The 19,875-nt window shown below is 42.2% G+C and overlaps 1 protein-coding gene across 1 annotated transcript; it reads left to right on the top strand.

Moving 5' to 3' along the window:
- Positions 1-2,093: 2,093 nt before the first annotated feature.
- Positions 2,094-19,596, top strand: CSUI_002808 (uncharacterized protein). Its single transcript, XM_068063007.1, has 8 exons — positions 2,094-7,632; positions 8,625-8,995; positions 10,015-10,620; positions 11,322-11,415; positions 12,671-12,939; positions 13,593-13,795; positions 14,774-16,081; positions 17,072-19,596. Exons 1-8 carry the CDS (start codon positions 3,482-3,484, stop codon positions 17,300-17,302), a joined length of 7,233 nt encoding a protein of 2,410 aa, XP_067925013.1. The 5' UTR covers positions 2,094-3,481; the 3' UTR covers positions 17,303-19,596.
- The last annotated feature ends 279 nt before the right edge of the window (positions 19,597-19,875 follow it).

Here is a 19,875-nt window from a genome sequence, read left to right as displayed (position 1 = left end):
TGATGGTTAGCGTACTGCAAGCAATTTTTCTTCGTCCCCGATCCCTCTCGTGACCTTGAGACTTCTGTCCACCGCGATGGTGCTAAGTGATGCCAGTCTACCTCTGTGAAAAGGAGAGGTAGACTGACGTCATTCAGTCTATCAGGCGTTCCACACCGGGCTGCTTTAGTGGGGGATGAGGTGCCCGGAGTGGAGAAACAAGACATAGCTACTCTTTACCGTCTCGGGTGTCTCAAAGAGAGAGTGGCGCGTGAGTAAAGTGGAGACGATTGAACAGCTCAGTCTCCCTCTGAATGCTTTGGATTCGTGGAAGTCTTTTCGGCAAAGAGAGCTCTCCTCGCCCCCAGAGGAGATCTAGAGAACGCCTAGAGTCCATCCATTGAACTGCCGATCTTCTCCTGTAACATCGATCAACTTACAATACCATATAGTCTCACGGCGAGCACCTTAAGGAGAGACGAGAGGTAGCTAATCGTATCATTCCGGCTTTTATATTTCCGATTGAAGAAAACCTTTTCTTCTTTGGAGATCCAGATACCCTTCACTCTCAGTTCATCGCATCCGTGAGGTGATCAGGAGATGTGGAAAGTGCCAAGCGGGTGCCTCCTACTTTCGTCTTGTCTTCAAGCTTACCCCAGAAGACAAGTCTAAGGTTAGCTAGATGTCTACCAATCGCGCTTCTTTTCTAAATAAACAAAGGAGACCGCATGTCTGCAGATCAGCCATCCCCCTTTCGTTCCTCCCCTGTGGATGATGCTCTTTCCTTCACAGGGATTGCCCTCATGGTATATAACAAGCAAATCTCTCCCGTTGAATGACCTTTGATTTTCTTTCGTACAGTGGAAGAGAATATTCATAAAAGAGATGAATCACATCTACCAAATGGAACAGAAGTCTCACCAACATACATAAGCAGATTCAGAGAGGCGTTCTATTTGAGTGAACAAGGAGAGAGAACGGGGTTCGCTCTTCTCACTTGTTGTCCGGAAAGATACATCAATCTCTTGAAGGTGCTCTACTCAAGAAAAGACCAGAAAGGAAGTGGAAGAGACTCTAGGTAGTCAACGAGATTATGTTACTCCTAGTTGTATACAGAATAGTTGATGAGTAGACGTTCGGACTGGACTCGTTCATTATAGATAGACATCCACCCGAGAGAGACCAGAGATATAGAGATTCAAGGGAGATAGATAGATCCAAGATGGATAGATAGATTATAGATAGATAGATAGATTCGTCTCACCTCCTTTCTGTCATGCATGGACATAGAATGAGCATAACTTGTGCCTAAATGATACTACATGCTGAGGTACCGATATGTGAGAAGATAGGAAAAGAACTGCACTTCTGTTCATCACTTTCTATACATTGTCCCGTGCTCTCTTTGAACCGGGGAGAAAGACTCTTTCTCTTTTTGACTTGCTCGGAAAATCTTACAGAAAGCATCACCTCCCTCAATCTCTTTCCTTCAGTCTTTCCTGCACTACAAATGCTTGCACAGACGCGCGCGAGCTTTAGATAGATCAAACTTCACAGACAAAGACAGCTCTTGCTTTTATAGATGCCAAATTTAAGAAGAGAGGATTGTCTTGGGTCCCTTGTCCTTTGAAGCTCCTCCTTCCACAGTCAGTTTGCCCTAGTGGTTTGTGTAGATAGATGCAGGCCTGAGAATCTCCTTAAGCTAAGGAAGAGAGAAAAGAAATGAACGTTGAAGAAAGGAACAGCACGTTGAAGAGAGGAGAAAGTCAGTGAAAGGTAGGCGGTTTGTTGCGAGGTGTAATGAGAAGCACGAGTACGACGCTCAGTCCTCCTCTCGTTCTGCTTTGAGGTGTATGTACACCTGAACTTCACTCACTCACTCACTTTTCCCGCTTGCTGCGAGCTGAACGATTTTTTCCTCGACCGATCTCACCCCTTCCACTTACTATCTTTTCAGGCATGAGAATTTTTCTTGTTCCTTTCTTTTTATACTCTAGAGATCTTTAGAAACGCACTTAGCCTTCTCTATCTGAAAGACAATAGCCTCTCAACTGTCTCTGTCCATCACACCTTGCGTTGTCTGAAAGGACTTTCTCGCTGTGGAAGAAGCTGCAATCGGGGAATCTCTTCCTCTCCCTTTCCTTCCCATGGCCGCGGGTGTGCCAGCAGCAGGAGCGGGAGAAGACGCATGAAGGGGAATGACTACAAACTCCGATCAATCGATTCTTCTCTCGCTCTTTCTCTCTCCCTCTCTCTTTCTCTCTCTTCCTCTCTCTTGTTTGCTTTTCCTTTTCTCTCCTTTCCCTTTTCTCTCTTCCATAGACGACTTTTCACTCTCTCTCCTTGTCTCTTCTTCTTTACATCTACCTGTGTATGGCGAATCTTGGGAAGAAAGAAGAGATCGGTGTCTTCAGATTCTTCTTTTCTCTTTCCACGAGCCGTGATCGTGTTTGTCTTGGCAATTTTCTTCTCTGTGCGAAGATTTCGTACGTGTCAGCCTCATCACGAACGTTCCTATCATGGTTTCTTCAATCTCTTTCTCTCTCTTCGCAATCTTCTTTCCTCACACAAAGCACACATCTTTTTATGTTCCTCTCTTTCTCTCTTTTCTGTTCTCTTCTGCTCTTGCTTTTGAGTGATACAGTGAAATAAGGAGGTCGCTCTTCTTCCTCTGCTTTTCGTTCTGGCAAGAGAGATGGATTTCTTCCTTTTTTTCTCTCTCTCTCTCTCCGTAAAGTTCATCGACTCACCACATCTAGGCTCCGTCGATAACTCCTCTCTAGAGTCTTCTTTCTCTTCTTCTTTCTATTCTTCTTCTTTCTCTTATTCTTCTTCTTACCTTCCTCATCCTCGTCACTGGCTGAGTAGCAAAGAGTCGCACACCTTCCTCTTTGTCTTTCCGAGCTTTCTGTGTTTTTGTTTTACCTTCTGTCTCTCTTCACTTTCTTTCTTATCTTCTCTCTTCTTCTTCTTCTTCAAATCCGCAGGCGCTTGTAAAGGCTTACCCCCAGAGAGAGGACCGAAGAGACGAGAAGAGAGAGAAGGGCGAGAAGAGAATCTAAGCAGCGTGGAGAAAGAGACTGCGGCGAGATTCGCTTTCTCTCTGTCTCAAGAGAAGGTGTTCTTTCTTCCTACATTCTCACGTAAGAGTCTCTTTCTCCTCTGAAGATAAGAAGGACGCCTGTTAAATGGAGATACTTTCTCGTTTTCTCTCCGTCTCTCCAAAGAATGTAAGAAAGAGGGAGGAAGGGGAGTATCCCACTAGGTGTATATACACCCCAGTGGGGAACTAGTAGTAGTAGTAAGGAGGAGGTGGACATACTCAGTCTTTCTTTCAACTTTGTTTTTGACCTTTTCAGGAGTAAAGAAATCTCTCGAGAAACATTACAATCCATTCTTTTTCTTTTTCTCGTTTTTCCTCTCCTTTTCACTCTTCTTCCTGATCCACTTCAACTCGCCCTTCTTCTTCTTTTCTTTCCTCTGATAGGGCTATGAATATTGCATGATAGGAAGATTAATGAACGGAGCCTCTTCTCTCTTCTCCAAGGATAGAGGGATGAATAAAAGCCATCTAGGGACGCCGGGAGTGGAGAAAGAAGAAGAGGAAAGAAGGAGAGAATGTTTTGGTCTTTCTTCTTCTCTTTCTTCTTCTTCTTCTCTTTATCTTCATAGGACACCGTCACATCTCTTTCAGAACAGCAGTATGTCTTCACCACATCAGGGAGGTGTATATACACCTCAGGAATTGGCAGTATCTTCATCTTTTTACCGCTCCCCTCAATCATCTCCTCCTTCCTCTTCGTCGCCTACAGCGTCTCATTCCTCTCCAAGTCTGTTAGATGAGAAACAACTTCGACTGCTCCTACGAACTCTTAAACAGAATCTCTCCTCTTCTTCTTCTTTCTCTTCTCCTTCTTCGTGGAGATCTCTCTTAGCTAGGATAGAAAGGAATTCGCCTAGTGGGGAATCCAAGTGTACAGACACAGAAAACAATGACGGCGAGAAGAAGAAGAAGATGATTAAGGAGAGGAATGCTCTTTCTCTCTCTTCTTCCCCTGAGAAGTCGGGTGCTGCAAAGACTCTCTTTTTCGAAGCTTTAAGAAAAAATCCATCCAGCAGAGATCTCTCCTCGTCTTCTTCTTCTTTCTCTTCAGACGGACATTTCAAACATCTCCAAGCTTATGAAGGAACGATAAGGCCTCTTTCATCTTCTCAGGGGAGATTTCCTTCTTTTCAAGAGAAACAAGAAGAAGAAGCTCTTTTCTTCTCTCCCAACGTCTCTCTCTCTGCTTCTCATTCATCTTCTTTCTCTTCTCCAAGTACACATCACGGAGATGTTTCTCTCTCTCTCAATGGAATGCAGGAAAATCTCTCTGCCTCTCCCTCTTCTACTTTGTCTGTCTCCGATTCTTCTCTTTCTTTAGGAGGATTTAAACAAGACGCCGAAGAAGAAAAGCATCTTCAGGAGACGGATCTAGAAGGGAGAAGAAGAAGATCTCTCCGTGACGGGAGTAGTGTAGAGGAGAGGTGTCTATCGCAAGAGGAGCTCTTTCCTAGTCAAAATAACCTCTCTCATACACAGGAGGTGGTCTCTACTCCTTCTTCTTCGCCTTCTTTCTTTCATCTTACGTCCCAACTGAATGATAGAAAACAGGAGAGTCTTTCACCTACCATCCAGGCGAGAGGGGAGGCAGCTAAGAGGAAATCTCCCTTACGTGATGCTCTCGAGACTTCTGTCTCTTCTCCACGCCCTTGTAGTGATAAGACCAGGGAGGATGAAAGAAGAAGGGATTCTCTCTCTTTTTCTCTCCCAAGAAGAAGAGGAGGCGAAGGAAAGGTCGAAGAAGAGGAAGAACGACAAGAGGAGCCTGTGAACGGTCAGCAAGAAAGAAACAGTTTCAGACAGAAGACAGAAGAAGAAGAAAAGGAGCGTAATAAGTCTTTCTCTTCATCTTCTTCTTCTCTTCTTTCAGATCCCTCAAAGACATCTAAACTGAAGCAAGTATCTTTGGTCTCTTCTTCTTCTTGTGTATCTGCCTCATCGAGAGATTGTTCTTCTTCTCCTTCTATGAGGAGTACTCGACTGGTAGGCATGAACTCTTCGTCGCATGCCTTGTCTTTCTCTTCTTCTTCATCTTCTTCTCTCCAAGAATCGGCAAGGAAAGAAAGAATGGACTTAAGCAATCGATCTTTTCTTCCTGTTCCGCAGTCATCTCTTTGTCTTCCATCAGAGACATCTCCAACAGTATCCATGGCGAGGTCTCATGCAAAGGATATCCCCTCCTTCATCTCTTCAGGTGTACATACACCTCAAGCTCTGTCTCAGAAAGTCTCTCATTCTTCTATTCCCCCACCTTCTTTCAACAGTAGAGAAGAGAATTCATCGTCTTCTTTTTCTCAAGTTGCAAATCTTCCTTCCTCCTATCTATCTAACCAGCCTCTTCCCCTCCATTCTTCTTCTTCTGTACATCTCCTTCCTTCTCATTCTTTGTCTTCAGATGATAGAAAGCCTAGCCTTTCCATCCGTAGAGAAAATCGGAGCATTCCCTTCTCGACCTCTCTCTCTACTTCTGTCTGTGGAAGAAGGCCGAAGGAAGAAAGCCCTGTGTCACCTAGAAGTCATCTCCCCGAGTGTCTATACACCCGGAAATCTCATGAAGAAGATAGACCTTGTTCTCTTTCAGATCTTCAACATGCTCGTCTTCCTCTTCTTCCCTCGACTTCTCACCCTCTCCCCTCGTCATCTTCTACACAGAAGAAAGATCTCAAGATAGAGACAATCCCTCCAGAGGTAAGGCATGTCTCATCTTCTCAAAGTCGATCTTCTTCTTCTCCTTCCTGGCACCATCCCTTTTCTCCTGAACGACACAAAGACATCGACACACCCCGACAAGAAACGCCTCCTACCTCACTCCATTCACTGTGGAAGAATCGAATTCCTCCTCCTTCTTCTTCCTCTTCTTCATCGTTAAATCCGGTCCCAAGTAGGCTCTCTGCCATATCTCATTATCTCCAAGATTCGCTCCATCAGCCCACCAAGGAGAAAAAAAAGGAGACGGCGACTGTAGAGACTTTGAGTATGAAGGAGGGTTCTTCGAATATAATGCGAAAGACGTTAGAACAACTCTTCTCTCATCCCGACTTCAGTGCGACCTTTCAGAAGGAAAGTCTGAAGAATCGGTGTCAATTTCTCAAGACGGTCTCTTCTCTTCTTTCTCCCTTGCCTCAGCAATTCTCCGACTTCATCCCTTCTTCTGATCACTCCTCTCTGGCTGGAGAGCTCAAGAAAGATGGTTCGTATCAGGCGTTACACTCTGTCGATTCCTCTGGTAGAAATCCGTCTCTTCTTGAGATAGAAGAGATGCAAAAGAAGAAGAAAGAAGAACAAGAAACTCCAGAAGGAACTCCGTCGGTCTTTGTCATACCTGGGTTACTAGCTCCCGACACGAATTCTTCCTCTCCATCTGATGTAGATGCTCATAGAGAAAGAGAAGGAAGAAGAGAAGAAGAAGATTTGAAGCAAGAGAGAAATAAGATGATACTATCTTCTTCTTTTTCTCCTCTTGGTTCTGCTGTTGGTTTCCTGACTTCTGAACTTCATTCGGGTGTACATACACCTCATGGAGGAAAGTATGGTGGGAGGTGTACATACACCTCAGACTTCTCATGTTCACAACAGAAACAACATGATGAAGCGGAAGGGCGTTGTCTTCTGACTCATACATCTACTAATCGTTTTTCTTCTTCTTCTCCAGACATTGCGATAGATAGGAATTTGTATTCCGTGGGTCCGCCCAGTTCTTCTTTAGCTTTAAGCAAGAGTAAGAAGGAAGTCTATACTTCATTGTCTTGTAGAGATGTAAGGGAGACTTCTTCTGGAACCGTGGTCGACCTTCTTGCTCCGAAGCATACACATAGACATGACTTTCTTTCTCTCAATGTGTCTACTTCTCTTCAAGATGATCGAGATGAGCTTGTCAAGTATTCTACAGAGGAGAGAAGTCTCGATCGTACACAGGCATCTTCTATTGAGAAGGAGAAGGAAGAAAGTCTAGAGAAGAAAAAAGAGATTTGCGCTCCTCATTCTTCTTCTGACCATAGAGAGGAAGAGAATCTGATCCATCCTGCTGTTTCTCTAGATACACAAGAAAGAAGAAGACCCGGGAGAAAGAAGAAGAAGAAGGCGGAGATGAAAAGCGATCAAGTAGAAGAGAAAGAACAAGAGCAGGAAGAAGAAGAAGAGGACAGGGAGCTGAACGGAGAAGAAGATAAAGAGAAGAGAGAAATGGAGAAATACGAAAAGAAGCTACGAAGGAAACAACGAAGACAGACTCGCCGCGATCTCTTGAAAATGCTAAGAAGAAGAAAGAAGTACTTCGATGAAAAGATCAAAGAGAGAGAGGAAGAAGCAGAAGAGAAGGGCGTGGCGAAGAGAACAAGAGGGTCACAGAGAGCGAGAGATCTGAAGAAAGAAGAAATCCGAAGAGAGACAGAAATTGTCAGGAGAAAGTTATGTAAAAGACTTAAAGAACTTTCTACGTGCCTCACTTCCATAGCTCATACACAGTCAAGAAGAAGAGGAAGAGACGATGGAGGCTATACACCCTCCATGGTCACTCTTCAGCAGAAACTAGATTTCCTCCTTCACACAGGGTAAGATACATCATGTCTCTTCTCTATCACGATTCTTCTTCCTCTTTTCTTCTTCTCCATTGAGCTACACACTCGCTTCACTCTCTTTCTTCGTCTTCTTCCTCTCATCTCTTCTTCTCCTTCTTCTCCTTCTCTGTATCTCTCTCCTCTCATGAGAAGGTTTCTTCGTCTCTCTATGTGCGGAGCTGGCATTCGCGTCGCTTCTGACTTCTCACTATCTATTGATGTGTATGTGTATAGATCTACATAGACAGAAGACAGATAGAGATACGTACTGCAGATCTACATGTAAAGATCTATCTGTCTACGTACCTGTCTATGCATGTGTACAGTATAGATGTACGGCTGCAGGGTCTCTCATAGATACGTATATAGAGACTTTACTGTAGGAGTGTAGATAGATAGATAGATCAAAGATAGATTAAAGATAGATAGATTCAAGATAGATAGATGTCGATGTATGTGAAGGTGATAAAGACAAAGAGATCTTTCTTGCTCATTATTGAGGTGCATGCTCCGCCCAGCGAACAACTGAATGTCGTGCTTGCTCTTCTTCTTCTTCTTGCTCTTTTCCTCTCTTTCTCTTCCTCTTGTCCCCCTCTCTTTCTCTCTCTCTTTCTTCTTGCTTGTCTGCCCTTGACTCGACCTCCATCTTAAACACGAGATGTCTGTCTGTCTTTCCACGCACACTTCTCTTCTTCTTCTTCGTCTTGCTGTTCATTATCTTCATCGTGAGATTTGACAGGGTGGAGACTCTTCTTCTTTTCTTTCTCTCTTTCCTTTGGCTCTCTCCTCCATCTCGTCATCTATCATTCACGTCTTCTTCATCTTGTTCTTCTTCTTCTTCTCATCTTTCTTTTTCACTGCCCTTTCATCCTCTTTATCATACAGATTCCCTGTCTCTCTTCCTTCTCTTCTCTCCTCCTTTCTTTCTTTCTTTCTCCCTTCATTTGCGTTGTCTTCTTCTTTTCTTTCTTGTCCTTTCTTTGTAGCTACGTGTTTAAGACGTCCCCGAATAGGTCTCTTCTTTCGAATTCCTTTACAGATCTTCTTCCTTCTCGAGACTCGATCCAGGCGTATTTTTCTTCCCATCCGCAGCGAGCTCGCCTCTATCGTGAAGCGCTCGAAAAGTTCTTCACAGAGAGAAGAGAGAAGGAACGAAGAAGAAGAAAGAATGATACAGGAGAGACTACAGAGCGGAATGACGAAGAAGAAGGAGAAGGTGTAGGAGATGATGGACGGCATAAGAAGGAGATAGAAAGAAACAAAAGAAAAAGGAGAGAAGAAGAAGAAAGAGGAATAAGGGTATTAGAGATTGGATGTGGATCATTCTGTACTCTTAGTATCAATGCAGTACGTCAAGGTGTGTACATACACCCGGCACACACACACTCTCTCGATGTATGTAGAGATATACATCTCTCTCTCTCCATAACTGTCTCTCTATGCTCGCATATAGCTCGAGGGTTTGTCTTTCTCTCATCTTTCTTCTCCATGGCATTTCGATCGAAAACATGCGCGCGATTGCACTGGGTCTTATCTATCTATCTATTTATCTGTCTATCTGCCTATTCACCCACTTCTTGTCTTGAGTCTGTCTGTCTCCAGTCAATTCTCTATCTTTGGTCTCTCTGTCTATTTATCTATCCTTCTATCTACATAAGCCTGCGTAGCAACGACATAACAGCTTTATATCTCTATCTCCCTCTCAGTGTGTATATCTCTTTCTGTGGTGTATGTACACTCTGATGAGACTTCTTAAGACCAGCTGTTAGGATGGAGTCTTTCTGAGTTAACAAAAGATTCTCCTCTCCTTTTCTTTTCTTCACTCTCTCTTTTCTTCCTCTTCTTCTTCACATCTATCTCTTTCTCTCTCGACTTCAACGCCTCGCATGCAGTCCACGCATCTGTCCCGTCACATGTATATACATATATATAGATATGTAGCATACGTATATATGCGTACAATACATATGTATATATACCTATATCTTCAGTGTATCTATCTCTATATGTGTCTGTATGTATCTTTCTCAAATCTCTCTCTCTCTCTCTCTTCACTTTTCTTATCTCACACCTAACGTAGAGACTGTATCTACTTAGGCATATGCACGTGTATACATATATATATATGTCTTTGTCTGTCCTTACATATGTGACTAGCTGGTGCATGCGTACAGGCTTCGTGTGTAAGACCTGTATGTAGGTCGATTTCATTGAGCTAGCTTCTTTTTTCCAAGACGAATTGAGGTGTCTAGACACCAGAAGAACAGCCCAGAAAAAGAAAAAGGAGAAAATGAAGAAGGGTGGAGAAGAATCGAGCGAGTTAAAAGAACTTTGCTATCTCTTCGAGGCGTGTGTCTATCTGTGCGTGTCTACTAGGAGCGGAGAGAGTGCTAGCTTTGGAGACATCTCAGCTAGCTTATCTTGAAGCGAAGGCATTCGTTCGAATGTATGGATTCTCTGACTTCATTCAAGTTAGAAATCTTTTCTCCAAAGAAGTCTTTTATCGTCGGTCACCCCCCCCGTCTTCTTCTTTCTCTTTTAGAAGCGACAAGAAAAGAAGAAGAAGAGTGAGGGGTGACCAAACACAGAAGAAAGAGATAGAAGATAGAGAGACACCGATAGTCAGAAAGGGTGCTTTTTTCCGTAGCGCAGATGAAGAGGAATCTTGCTGTGAGAATTCCTGTCTTTCTGAGAAAGAAGAAGAGATGACGAAGAGAAAGAAGAAAGAACAAGATGGAGTGGAGGTCTTGAAAGAGAAGGATGACTTGTCAGGTAAGAGAAGGACTCTCGATCGGGAAGAGGAAGACGGAGAAGAGCAGGAAGGAGAGAAAGAAGCAGAGGAAGAAAGAGAAGAAGGAGAAGAAGAAGCAGATGAAGTGAAAGACGAAGGGCCCTTTGATTTGGTAATCCATGATCTGCTCGGAGATTTGGCAAGTAATGAGGGTGTAGCTGACGTTTTACACGATATACAAACTCGGACACGTAAGCTATAAAGACCAACACACACGTTCTCACTCTTCTCGTCTTCTTTCTTTCATTGTTCTTTCTCATCTCTTTCTCTGTCTCCACTCTATGTCTTTCTTCTCTCTCTCTTCTTCTTTCTTCTTCTTCTTCTTCTTCTATTCTTCGCTTTCTTCTTTCTCTACTTCGTTTATTCTGTACTATTCCAGGTATGAGTAGGGTTGGAGAGAAATGTGAGGCGAATGTGACCTTATCAAGAGACACGTCTTCTGAAGCTCCGATGCTTTCTTGAAGGAACACTTTCTCTTCTTCGTTTCTTCTTGGCATTTCTTCTATTGCGTCTTCATCAAAGGAGAGTCCGCGAAACATTTCTCCTCTTTCTCTTCTTCGTCTTTCTCGCCTCACTTTATCTCTTTCCTGTTAACCTTACTATCATGGAAATCTTCCTCTAAAGCGATCTAGATGTATCTCTTCTGCAGATAGACTCTCTGCTTTCTTCTTTTCTATCTTCATTGCGTTTCTCTTCTCGGTAGATGTGCTTTGGTCTATCTCGACAGCTTCTGTAGGTGTCTTTTCTCTTCTCTTCTTTTCTCTTCTGTTCAAAATCTAAGGCAAAGAGAAGATTCTAGGAGATCTTCTTTTTTCTTTTGTAATTCTCCTAGTTGTGCTTTTCTTCTTTTCTTTCTCTCTTGTTCTTTTTTCTTTCGTCAAATCTCTCTCAGAGTCACTTCCTGCATCGATTCCCTATGCGGCACGGACTGTATATACACCTTGTGAACTGCCCCGACCTCAAGATCTCCTCTCACCTCATTTCAAGTAAGAAAAAAGAAAGAAAGAAAGAAAGAAAGAAAGGGTGAGGAAGAAAGAGCGAGGAAGAAAGAGGTAAGCGACAAAGAAGAGATAGGAGAGAAAGAAATCCGGAAGAAAGAGGAAGGCAAGAAAGAAGGAAAGAACAGACGTCTCTTAGTTGCTTTTGTTTTACTTCTTCTTTTTCTCTCCATTCTCTCATTTCTTTCTTTCCGTACTTTCTTTTTCGATAGGACAAGTCATGAAGTCTGAATGAAGAAGAAAGAAGGGATGCCGTGTATCTACACTCCTCGCTTATTTCTTCTCTCTCTCCGACTGATAGGAGAGATCTAGAAAATTGAGACAAGTGATAAGAAGAACAAGCAGAATAAGAGAAAGATAAACTTCTATGCATGCAGCATTAGGAGCCATGAGACTCCTACTGGATATACACCACATCGGGTGTACGTACACCAGAGAAAGAGAAGGAAGGGGATGAGAAAGATTGAAAAGTCACACTCAGTCACCTACTGGGAAAAGAAAGAAGAAGAAGAAGGAGAAAATCTGCAGAAGTATGGAAGTTGAGAAGCAAATCCTTTTGATACATACATTCTTTACTACCTTTCAATACACCCCCTCTTAATCATCGCATCGGACATCTCGCTCTTTCCAGATCCCTCTCTAAGCCTAGATAGATACATAGATAGACTAAAGATAGATAGATTAAAGATAGATGGATAATAGACTGAGATAGAGAAGCATATGTATGTATGTGTTTCGATATATCAGAAGGTATCCTAGACTAGCGTTTTTGTGTATGGAGAAGAGAGAGATGAATGCGAGAAGAGGAAGGAAGGAGGAGAGAAGTCTCTAAAAGAAAGAAAGAACTTTAAAGAAAGATATTTGATGTGTGTTTCGTTCCTGTCTCCCCCGATCTGTTCTCTTCTTTCTGTATGATTTCTCTCATCCGTCTACAGTGTCTCCTCTCTCACCCAATTGCGTCTTTTCTCTTTCATTCTCTTCTCCTGCCGTTCTCTCTTTCTTGCTCTCTTTCCCGAGATCTAGGAAGCTTATGTTTTTTTATCTTTCCTATCTATCATCTCTCTGTCTATCATTGGTGTATCAGCCTATCTTTACTCTATCTATCTTGGTCGATCTCTTTCGGCTTTCTTTCTTTCTCTTTGTGCACCCCTTCCTTCTTCACTCATTCTTTCTCTTTCTCGTGGCTGGTCGACCACCTTTCTGTAGAAAAGCCTCCTTCTTTTTTCTTTCTCTTTTCTTGTAGATACCCTTACGCAACTATTCTCTCATCCAATCGAGTTTTACTTCAGTCTGTCGATATGAAGATTGACGATACACTCTTCATAAGAGAAGAAGAAGAAGGAGAAGAAGGAGAAGAAGAAGGGGAAGAAAAAGAAGAAGAGAAAGAGGCAGCAGCAGCAGGGGCCGGTGGGAGAGGAGGACGAGGAGTTTTGGATGAGCTCTTCTTTGAGAAATGCATGACACGTCAGCTCCTCCAGAAACGACAGGCTTCCTTCATATGCACCAAGAAGGGTAAGAAGAAGAAGAAGAAGAAGAAGAAAGAGAAAAGAATGAACGAATGAATGAAAGGAAGAAAGGAAGAAAAGTAGATCCATCGTCTCATACATATACACATTCACACACTCTTTCTCTCTCTCTATGAATGGAGATCGTATATACGTATGTATATGCACGGAGTTATCTGCATAGTCATGGATGGAAAGATAGAGATGTATACGTGAGATAGATAGATAGATTAAAGATAGATAGATAGATAGATAGATAGATAGACTAAAGATAGATAGATTAGAGATAGATAGATAGATAGACTAAAGATAGATAGGTTAAAGATAGATAGATAGATTAAAGATAAATAGATAGATAGATTAAAGATAGATCGATCGATAGGTTAAAGATAGATAGATAGATAAAAGGTAGACAGAACGATCAGTAGATATGTGTCTCTTGTAAAGAAGAAGGAGTGAGAGATGAGTAGATTCTTTTCTTTCATGCTGAGACAATCCATCTAACTCGAAATCTCCATTTGTTTCTTAAGGTGTAGAGACACCCCGTCTGCTGACTTCCCTTCACTCTCTCATCTCCTTTCTTTCTTCTCTCTTCAACGACTTTCTTCCTTTCTCTCTCTTGTGTGTTTCTTTCCTTTTCTTTCTCTCTTTCTCTTTCAGGCAAGCTGTCGGGCGTAGCTCTCCAGAATGAAGTGGAAGTGTCGAGAGGTGTCTTTCTTCCTCCGTCTTTCGCGTCACATCCGAAATGTAGATCGAAGAGAGGCCGACGGCAAATCACTCTTGCTCTCCTTCAGAAAGAAGAAAAAGTCCGACGAAAAGATAAGATCGTTGTGTACTCATGTGCGGATCTAACGAACTATCAAGTAAAGACTCTTCTTTCTTCTCTTTTCTTGCTTTTCTCTTCTCTCTTTCTCTTCTTCAAAAAGACAGCTTGGCGACTCCTCTTCTCTCTCTCTCTCTCTGTGTATATATATCTCTGTGGCTCGACATCTCTGTTCGCTTCATCTTGTTTCTGTGGGTGTGGTCTCTCTAATTCACTCCAAGACAAAGGTCGTTCTATCTCTTGACTGCGCCGTTGGTTTGGAAAGGATCAGCTATTTGTAGGTGCGGTAGATACCTAGCTAGCTGTATCTGTTCATACGCTTTCTTCGCTCTGACAGAAAATAGAAGGGAGTAGACATACATCTAGGACCTCATTGTGGCTGTTATGCCGCTAGTTCTGTGTCTATCTCTATATATGAACTCTCTTGTTCTCCATTCATACATGGCTAGTCAAATGAATTCATCCGTGTCTAGCTCACCAACCATGGATGGACAGCTTACAGCTGTGTCTAACTTTCTTTCCCAGGTTCTCTATCTTGTTTTCTTGCTATCCTATCTTCAAGAAAAGTTGCATTACCTCCATAAATGAAGAAGAGAAGAGAGAGATGTGATTCTTCTCTGTGAAGAAGCCTACTTTCTCTCTCTTTTTCTTTATGTTTTCTCTATTCTCTTCTTTCCGTCCCTCTCTTGGCGTGATCCTGTTCTTTTCGAGTGTATGTACACCCTCCATTCATTAGGAGTCTTGGTAGCAGTTATTCTTGCGACTGCATCTCTCAGTGCGGGAGATATCCAAGCAAAATACACATGGTGTCCACACCCCTAGGAGTTTTCTATCAGCCTTCCTTCATTGGGGGTGTCTTCCCAACTGTCTCGTTCATGGCTAGTAGTAGTAGTGGTAGCTGTTGGCTAGCTACATAGCTAGCTATGGGAGATGATGAGAAAAAAGAAAAGAACCTCGTTGCCTGAACATTGTTGAGTCTGTACGTCTTTTCTTTCTTTTCTGCTTTGATCGTTTCTAGTATGTAGACGTGCCTCTCAACAGGCATCTAACGGATCCTCATCAAGTACACCCTGTCTTCCACTGCTGCCCTCCTCCTCCTTCTTCTTCCTCCTCTCTTTCTTCTTCTTCTTCCTCTTCTCTTTCGTCCTCTTCTTCTCTTCCTTCCCCTTCTTCGTCTTCTTCTGTTTCTTCTTCCTCTGCTTCTTCTCTTCTTTCTTCTTCTTCTTCATCCTGTAGTGATAGCCATAGCCATCATGCACCATCGGCTAGTTGTACTGCAGGCTCTTCGCCTCCCCGTCCCGCATCAGTTGAAGAGATTTCTTTGGAGACCTTCTTTCCTCTTGACCCGTCCACTCTTCCTCCTTTAGAGCCTCTCAAGCCAGGCTTCGTAAGACACCGACTGTCACGCCCTCGATATGCTTTTCTCATCGATCTTTATAGAAGAAGAAAGAAAGAAGATGACGAAGAAGGCGACGGGAGTGGAAGAAAGAAAAGAGGAAAGTTATCTCTGAAAGAAGAAAAGAAAGAGCTCGCTTCTCTTCTTCTTCTTGACTATTCTTCGGATACCTCGAAAGATAAAGAGAAGAAAGAGAACGGAGAAGAAGAGGAAGACGAGGAAGAAGATGAAGAAGAAAAGAAAAGAAAAGAAAGAGAGAAAAGAAAACGCCTGCAGTGGTGGAAGACTCTCTACGGAAGTGACACAAGCAGTAGTAGTAGTGAGAATGAAGAAGAAGATGAAGAAAGGAAAGAAGAAGAGAAAGAGAAAGAAAGAGAAAGAAAAGAGGAGAAGAAGAAGAAAAAGAGGTTAGGAGGAGGAGGAGAAGAAGAGGTAGGAAAGAACGTAGATAGAAGAGAAGAAGAAGAAGATTCAGGTGACTCGGACTCTTCTTCATCCTCATGTTCTTCTTCTTCCTCTTCTTCTTCTGAAGAGGAAGAGGAAGACGAAGAAGAGAAGAAAGATGAGGATACGTCGGCTTCAAATAGTGAGAAGGAAGAAGAGAAGGAGAAGGAGGAAGAAGAAGGAGAAGAAGAAGAGAAGAATCTTTCATCTAAACACGGTAAAAGAGGCGTGAGGACTTCTCCAAGAAGAGGAAGAGGAGGAAGATCTTCTTCTTCCTGCTCTTCTCCTTCTTCTTTGGCCTCTCAGACAGCTCCTTCACAGGAAGATAAAACGCAAAAGAAGAAAGAGAGAGAGAGAGAAAAGGAGAAAGAGAAAGAGAAGAAGAAGAAAAGGAAAGAAGAGAGGTCGTCTTCTTATGTCTTTCTCAAACGTCTCCCCTGTATAGTGATAGACTACAGCGAGCAGTCGCAATTCCCTGGAAAAATAGTGAGATCAACAAGATGAAGAAGACAGAAACCTAGAATTCTTGACTTTTCCATTCTCTCCATTTCTCTATGGTCTTCTCTTTCATCTTATCATACATCAAGCTAGACATCTACGTATCTCTCTCTCTCTCTCTATATATATATATATATATGTATGTATACGTATACACATCTCTCTCTGTATGTATATCTCTATGCATATATATATATATATATCGTAAGCAGGTGTCGACTCTTTCGCTGTGCATAGATAGATACATACCTCTTTCCATATATAGACGTATGGCATGTATATCTTTCTCTCTGTATCTGCATATCTGTGTGTCTGTATCTGGAGAAATTATGACCTATGAGCGGTTTTCTGTAAGTCGTATCTATACCTATCTACATAGATGTCTATATACACATATATATACATATATATATATAGATATATGTATGTATCTCCCTGTGTATGTATCTCATATATGTATAGAGAAGGCAGGGATCACTCCGGTGCCTGGCTGGTAGCTACATGCATTCGTTCTTCTTCTTTTTTATATCTTTCTTCTTTCTTTGATAGATAGAAGTGAGCGACTTGCCTCTTCGAGTTGTTTCTTTGTGCGTTTCTTCTTCTCTCAGTCTCCAGCTACTGGCTGTGGGTCTCTTCATCTTTCTCTTTTCCACGGAATCTTCCCTCGATACATCATAAGTCGACTTCTCATAGATAGACGTGCAGAGGTCTATAGTTGAGTCTTATGTCCGCATGCATGTCTATAGACAGATATACATAGATATAGACCACCTCTCTCATGTGGGAAGAAGAGCACGAAGGAGAGAGAGAGGAAGGTAACGGCTTTCCTGATAGGATCCTGATGACTGGGAGGTGTCTGACCGGAGGAACTTCCTTGTCTCTTTCTCTTCTTCTTCTTCTCTTGTTTTTTCTCCAAGAATTCTTTCTCTTTTTCTTCTTCGTTGATGTTTCTTTCTCTCTCTTTTTCTTCTTCTTCAGGTTCAAGGAAAGTCTTCTCTTTCAGGGAAATCTTCTTCTTCTTCTTCGGCCGTGCCAGCTAAAGGAGAAGGAGGAGGAGCAACACCTGGTACTGCTGCTCCTGCGCGATTTGAATTTTCCGACTCCTCTCTCTCCATACACCCCCAACACAGAGAGTCGCATTCTTCTCATGCTCATTCTTCTTCTTCTTCCTTGTCTCAGCGTCATTTCGTCCAGCCGCACCAGCAGTAGTTAGAGCCGTAGGAGCGACAAGAAGAACCCTCTCTTCTTGCTCTACCTTCTGCTACAGTTGGTTTGGTTCTATTAGCAGCAGCAGCAGAAGAAGAAGGAAGAGGAGGAAGAGTTTCTTCTTCTTGTTGAGACGGTAGTCATTACCACGTGCAAATAATGGAAAGAGAGAGAGAGAAAGAGAAAGAAAGAAAGGATCTCATACACAGCTACGGAAAGATTCTCTAAAGAAAAAGAAGAAGAATGAAAAGAGAGAGAGAGAGTTGGATGTGTGTCTTATACTCCTTCTTCTTCTTCTTGACTTTAGTGTTAGATCATGATCCTGATGATAGGTAGAAAGAGCATTTTCCATCTTTTCTTTCCTCTCTTCTTCTTCTTCTCAATTCTTTTTCTTGTTTTATTCTCCTTTCTATCTGTAGTCTTCTTCCTGGGTTGGATGGACTTAAGAAGTCTTCGTCTCTCTCCCTTTCTTTCTCTCTTTCTTTCTTGTCTCTCTGTCTCTCTCCTTTTCCCCTTAGATCTTTCTTTCTTCATCTTTCTGTCTAACATACTAGGATGACTGCCCGAAAGAAAGTGGGAGAATAAAAGAATGAGAAAGGAAGAAAGAAAGAAAGAGAATTCCGTGATATAAGTTCGATACTTGACTAGATAGATGAAAGATAGATGTGTAAAGGAGATCTATGTAAGATCTAGCATGAGGTGTTTTCTTATGTGAATTTTCTCTATTGGTAATTCTTTCTCTCTGCAGTTCAAGGCTTGTCTCTGGGCTTTCTCTCCTTCCCTAGCCTCGTGCGATAGAAGAAGAAAAGAAAAAGGAAGAAGTAGAAGAAGATAGATGTATGCCTCAACAAGCACAAAACATGCTGCCTCTACCTCTGCTACTCCTACAGCAGTCTCTCTCTCTCTCTGTCTCTTTCTTTCTTTCTTTTTCTGTCTCTCTCTTTCTCTCTCTCATTTCTCTTTTCATCTTTCTTTGTATTTTGTGTGTTTTATGTATGTGTCTCCAACATAACTTATCTTAGGGAAGGGGTTAACGATAAAGATGTAGACCCATCTCGTGAAAAGAAAGAGAAGAAAAAGAAGAAGAAGACTGCCGCTTTTGGTGCATGGATGAATAAGTCATACAACAGTCACTTTCTTTCTTTCATTCTTTCTGACGCAAGATGCAGCACAGACTTCCATTCTTCTTCTTCTCTTTCGTTCTTTCTTTTTCTCACGTGTGCCGTCACTCTTTTCCTCATGAATGAGAGAGAGAGTGAGATAGAGAGACACATATATATAGATCTATCTATCTATACCTAGATCTCTACTTCTTCTTATTCTTGTTCGTAATGCGATGCCTTGTTGACTTTCTTTAACCTCTTTTTTCTCTTCTCCAACGAAAGAGAGCCACACACACCATACTCATCAAAGATAGATAGAGAGATTAAAGACAGGTAGATGAAAGATAGGTGAAAGAGAGGGGTGAGGGACAGGTTCCTCGTGTTCTCTGGTCACTTTTAAGCCTATTTCTGATCTTGAGGGAATTGCCTCTCTCCGACATCCACAACCTCCTCATACACAGGCACCCACATGCATATATATGGGTATATATACGTAAAATATATACATATATATGCATACATATGTAGAGGGAGAGAGACAGATGTGTACGTAGATGACTTCAGAAAGTGATGTGGAAGAGTCTTGGCTTCGTAGAGCAGAAGAGATGAGAGGCTTCTTCTTCACCTGCGATGAGGAGGAGTCTATCTATCGAGCTTTCCTTATCATTCTTTCTTCTTCTTTGTTCTGTCCTTTCTTCCTTCCTCTTCTTTTGTCGTGGTGCTTCTTCTGTTTCTCTTCAAATCCAAAGCAGCAATTCCCCCGTCTTACTGGAACAGATAGATTCATATCCATCTATCTCTATCCATCCATCTCTGTCTATCTTTCTTTCATCTTCCTATCTCTCTCCATTTACCTATCTTTAGTCTATCTATGTGCGTGTCTATCTCTCTATCTGTTCATGGATCTTTGCTCCTGTCATCTGTATATCTCCATCTACACTATACTCAGTCCATCTTTACTCTGTCTCTCTATCTCTCTTTCTTTCTCTCTCTCTGTAATGTGGACTTCTCTTATGTAGCTACATCGGTTCTTTAAGAAAAACGTTTCTTATTCTCTTTATATCCTCTTCATCCAACGGAAAATCTCTTTCTTTCTTCTTCTTCTTCTTTCTCATTTCTTTCTGCTTCTCACATGCCTCTTCTTCTTCTCTATCTTGATCTTCTTCTCTCCATTCTGTATGATATAGTTGTCCGTGCTTCTTCTTCTTCTTCTTTAGCACGTTCTTTCTCTTCTTCTTTAGTATCGTTTGAACCGTTGCGGAGATTCCATCGATCTCTTCTTGCAATAGAAACATCTCTGTTTCACGAATCGACGGTGAGAGATGAGACAGAAGATTTACGACATGCAGCAAAAGACTTTCTATCATCCTCTTCTCCTTATTCTCATCTCTCTTTCTTCTTCTCTCTTCTTCTCTAACTCTAGACACACTCTCTACAATCCCTCCAAGCTCATTACCCCTCTCTTCCTCTTCT

This window comes from Cystoisospora suis, assembly GCF_002600585.1.
Source record: "Cystoisospora suis strain Wien I chromosome Unknown contig_1196, whole genome shotgun sequence".
NCBI lineage: Eukaryota > Apicomplexa > Conoidasida > Eucoccidiorida > Sarcocystidae > Cystoisospora > Cystoisospora suis.
The sequence above is the reverse complement of the archived record's forward strand: the minus strand, read 5'-3'. Positions and strand labels throughout refer to the sequence as shown.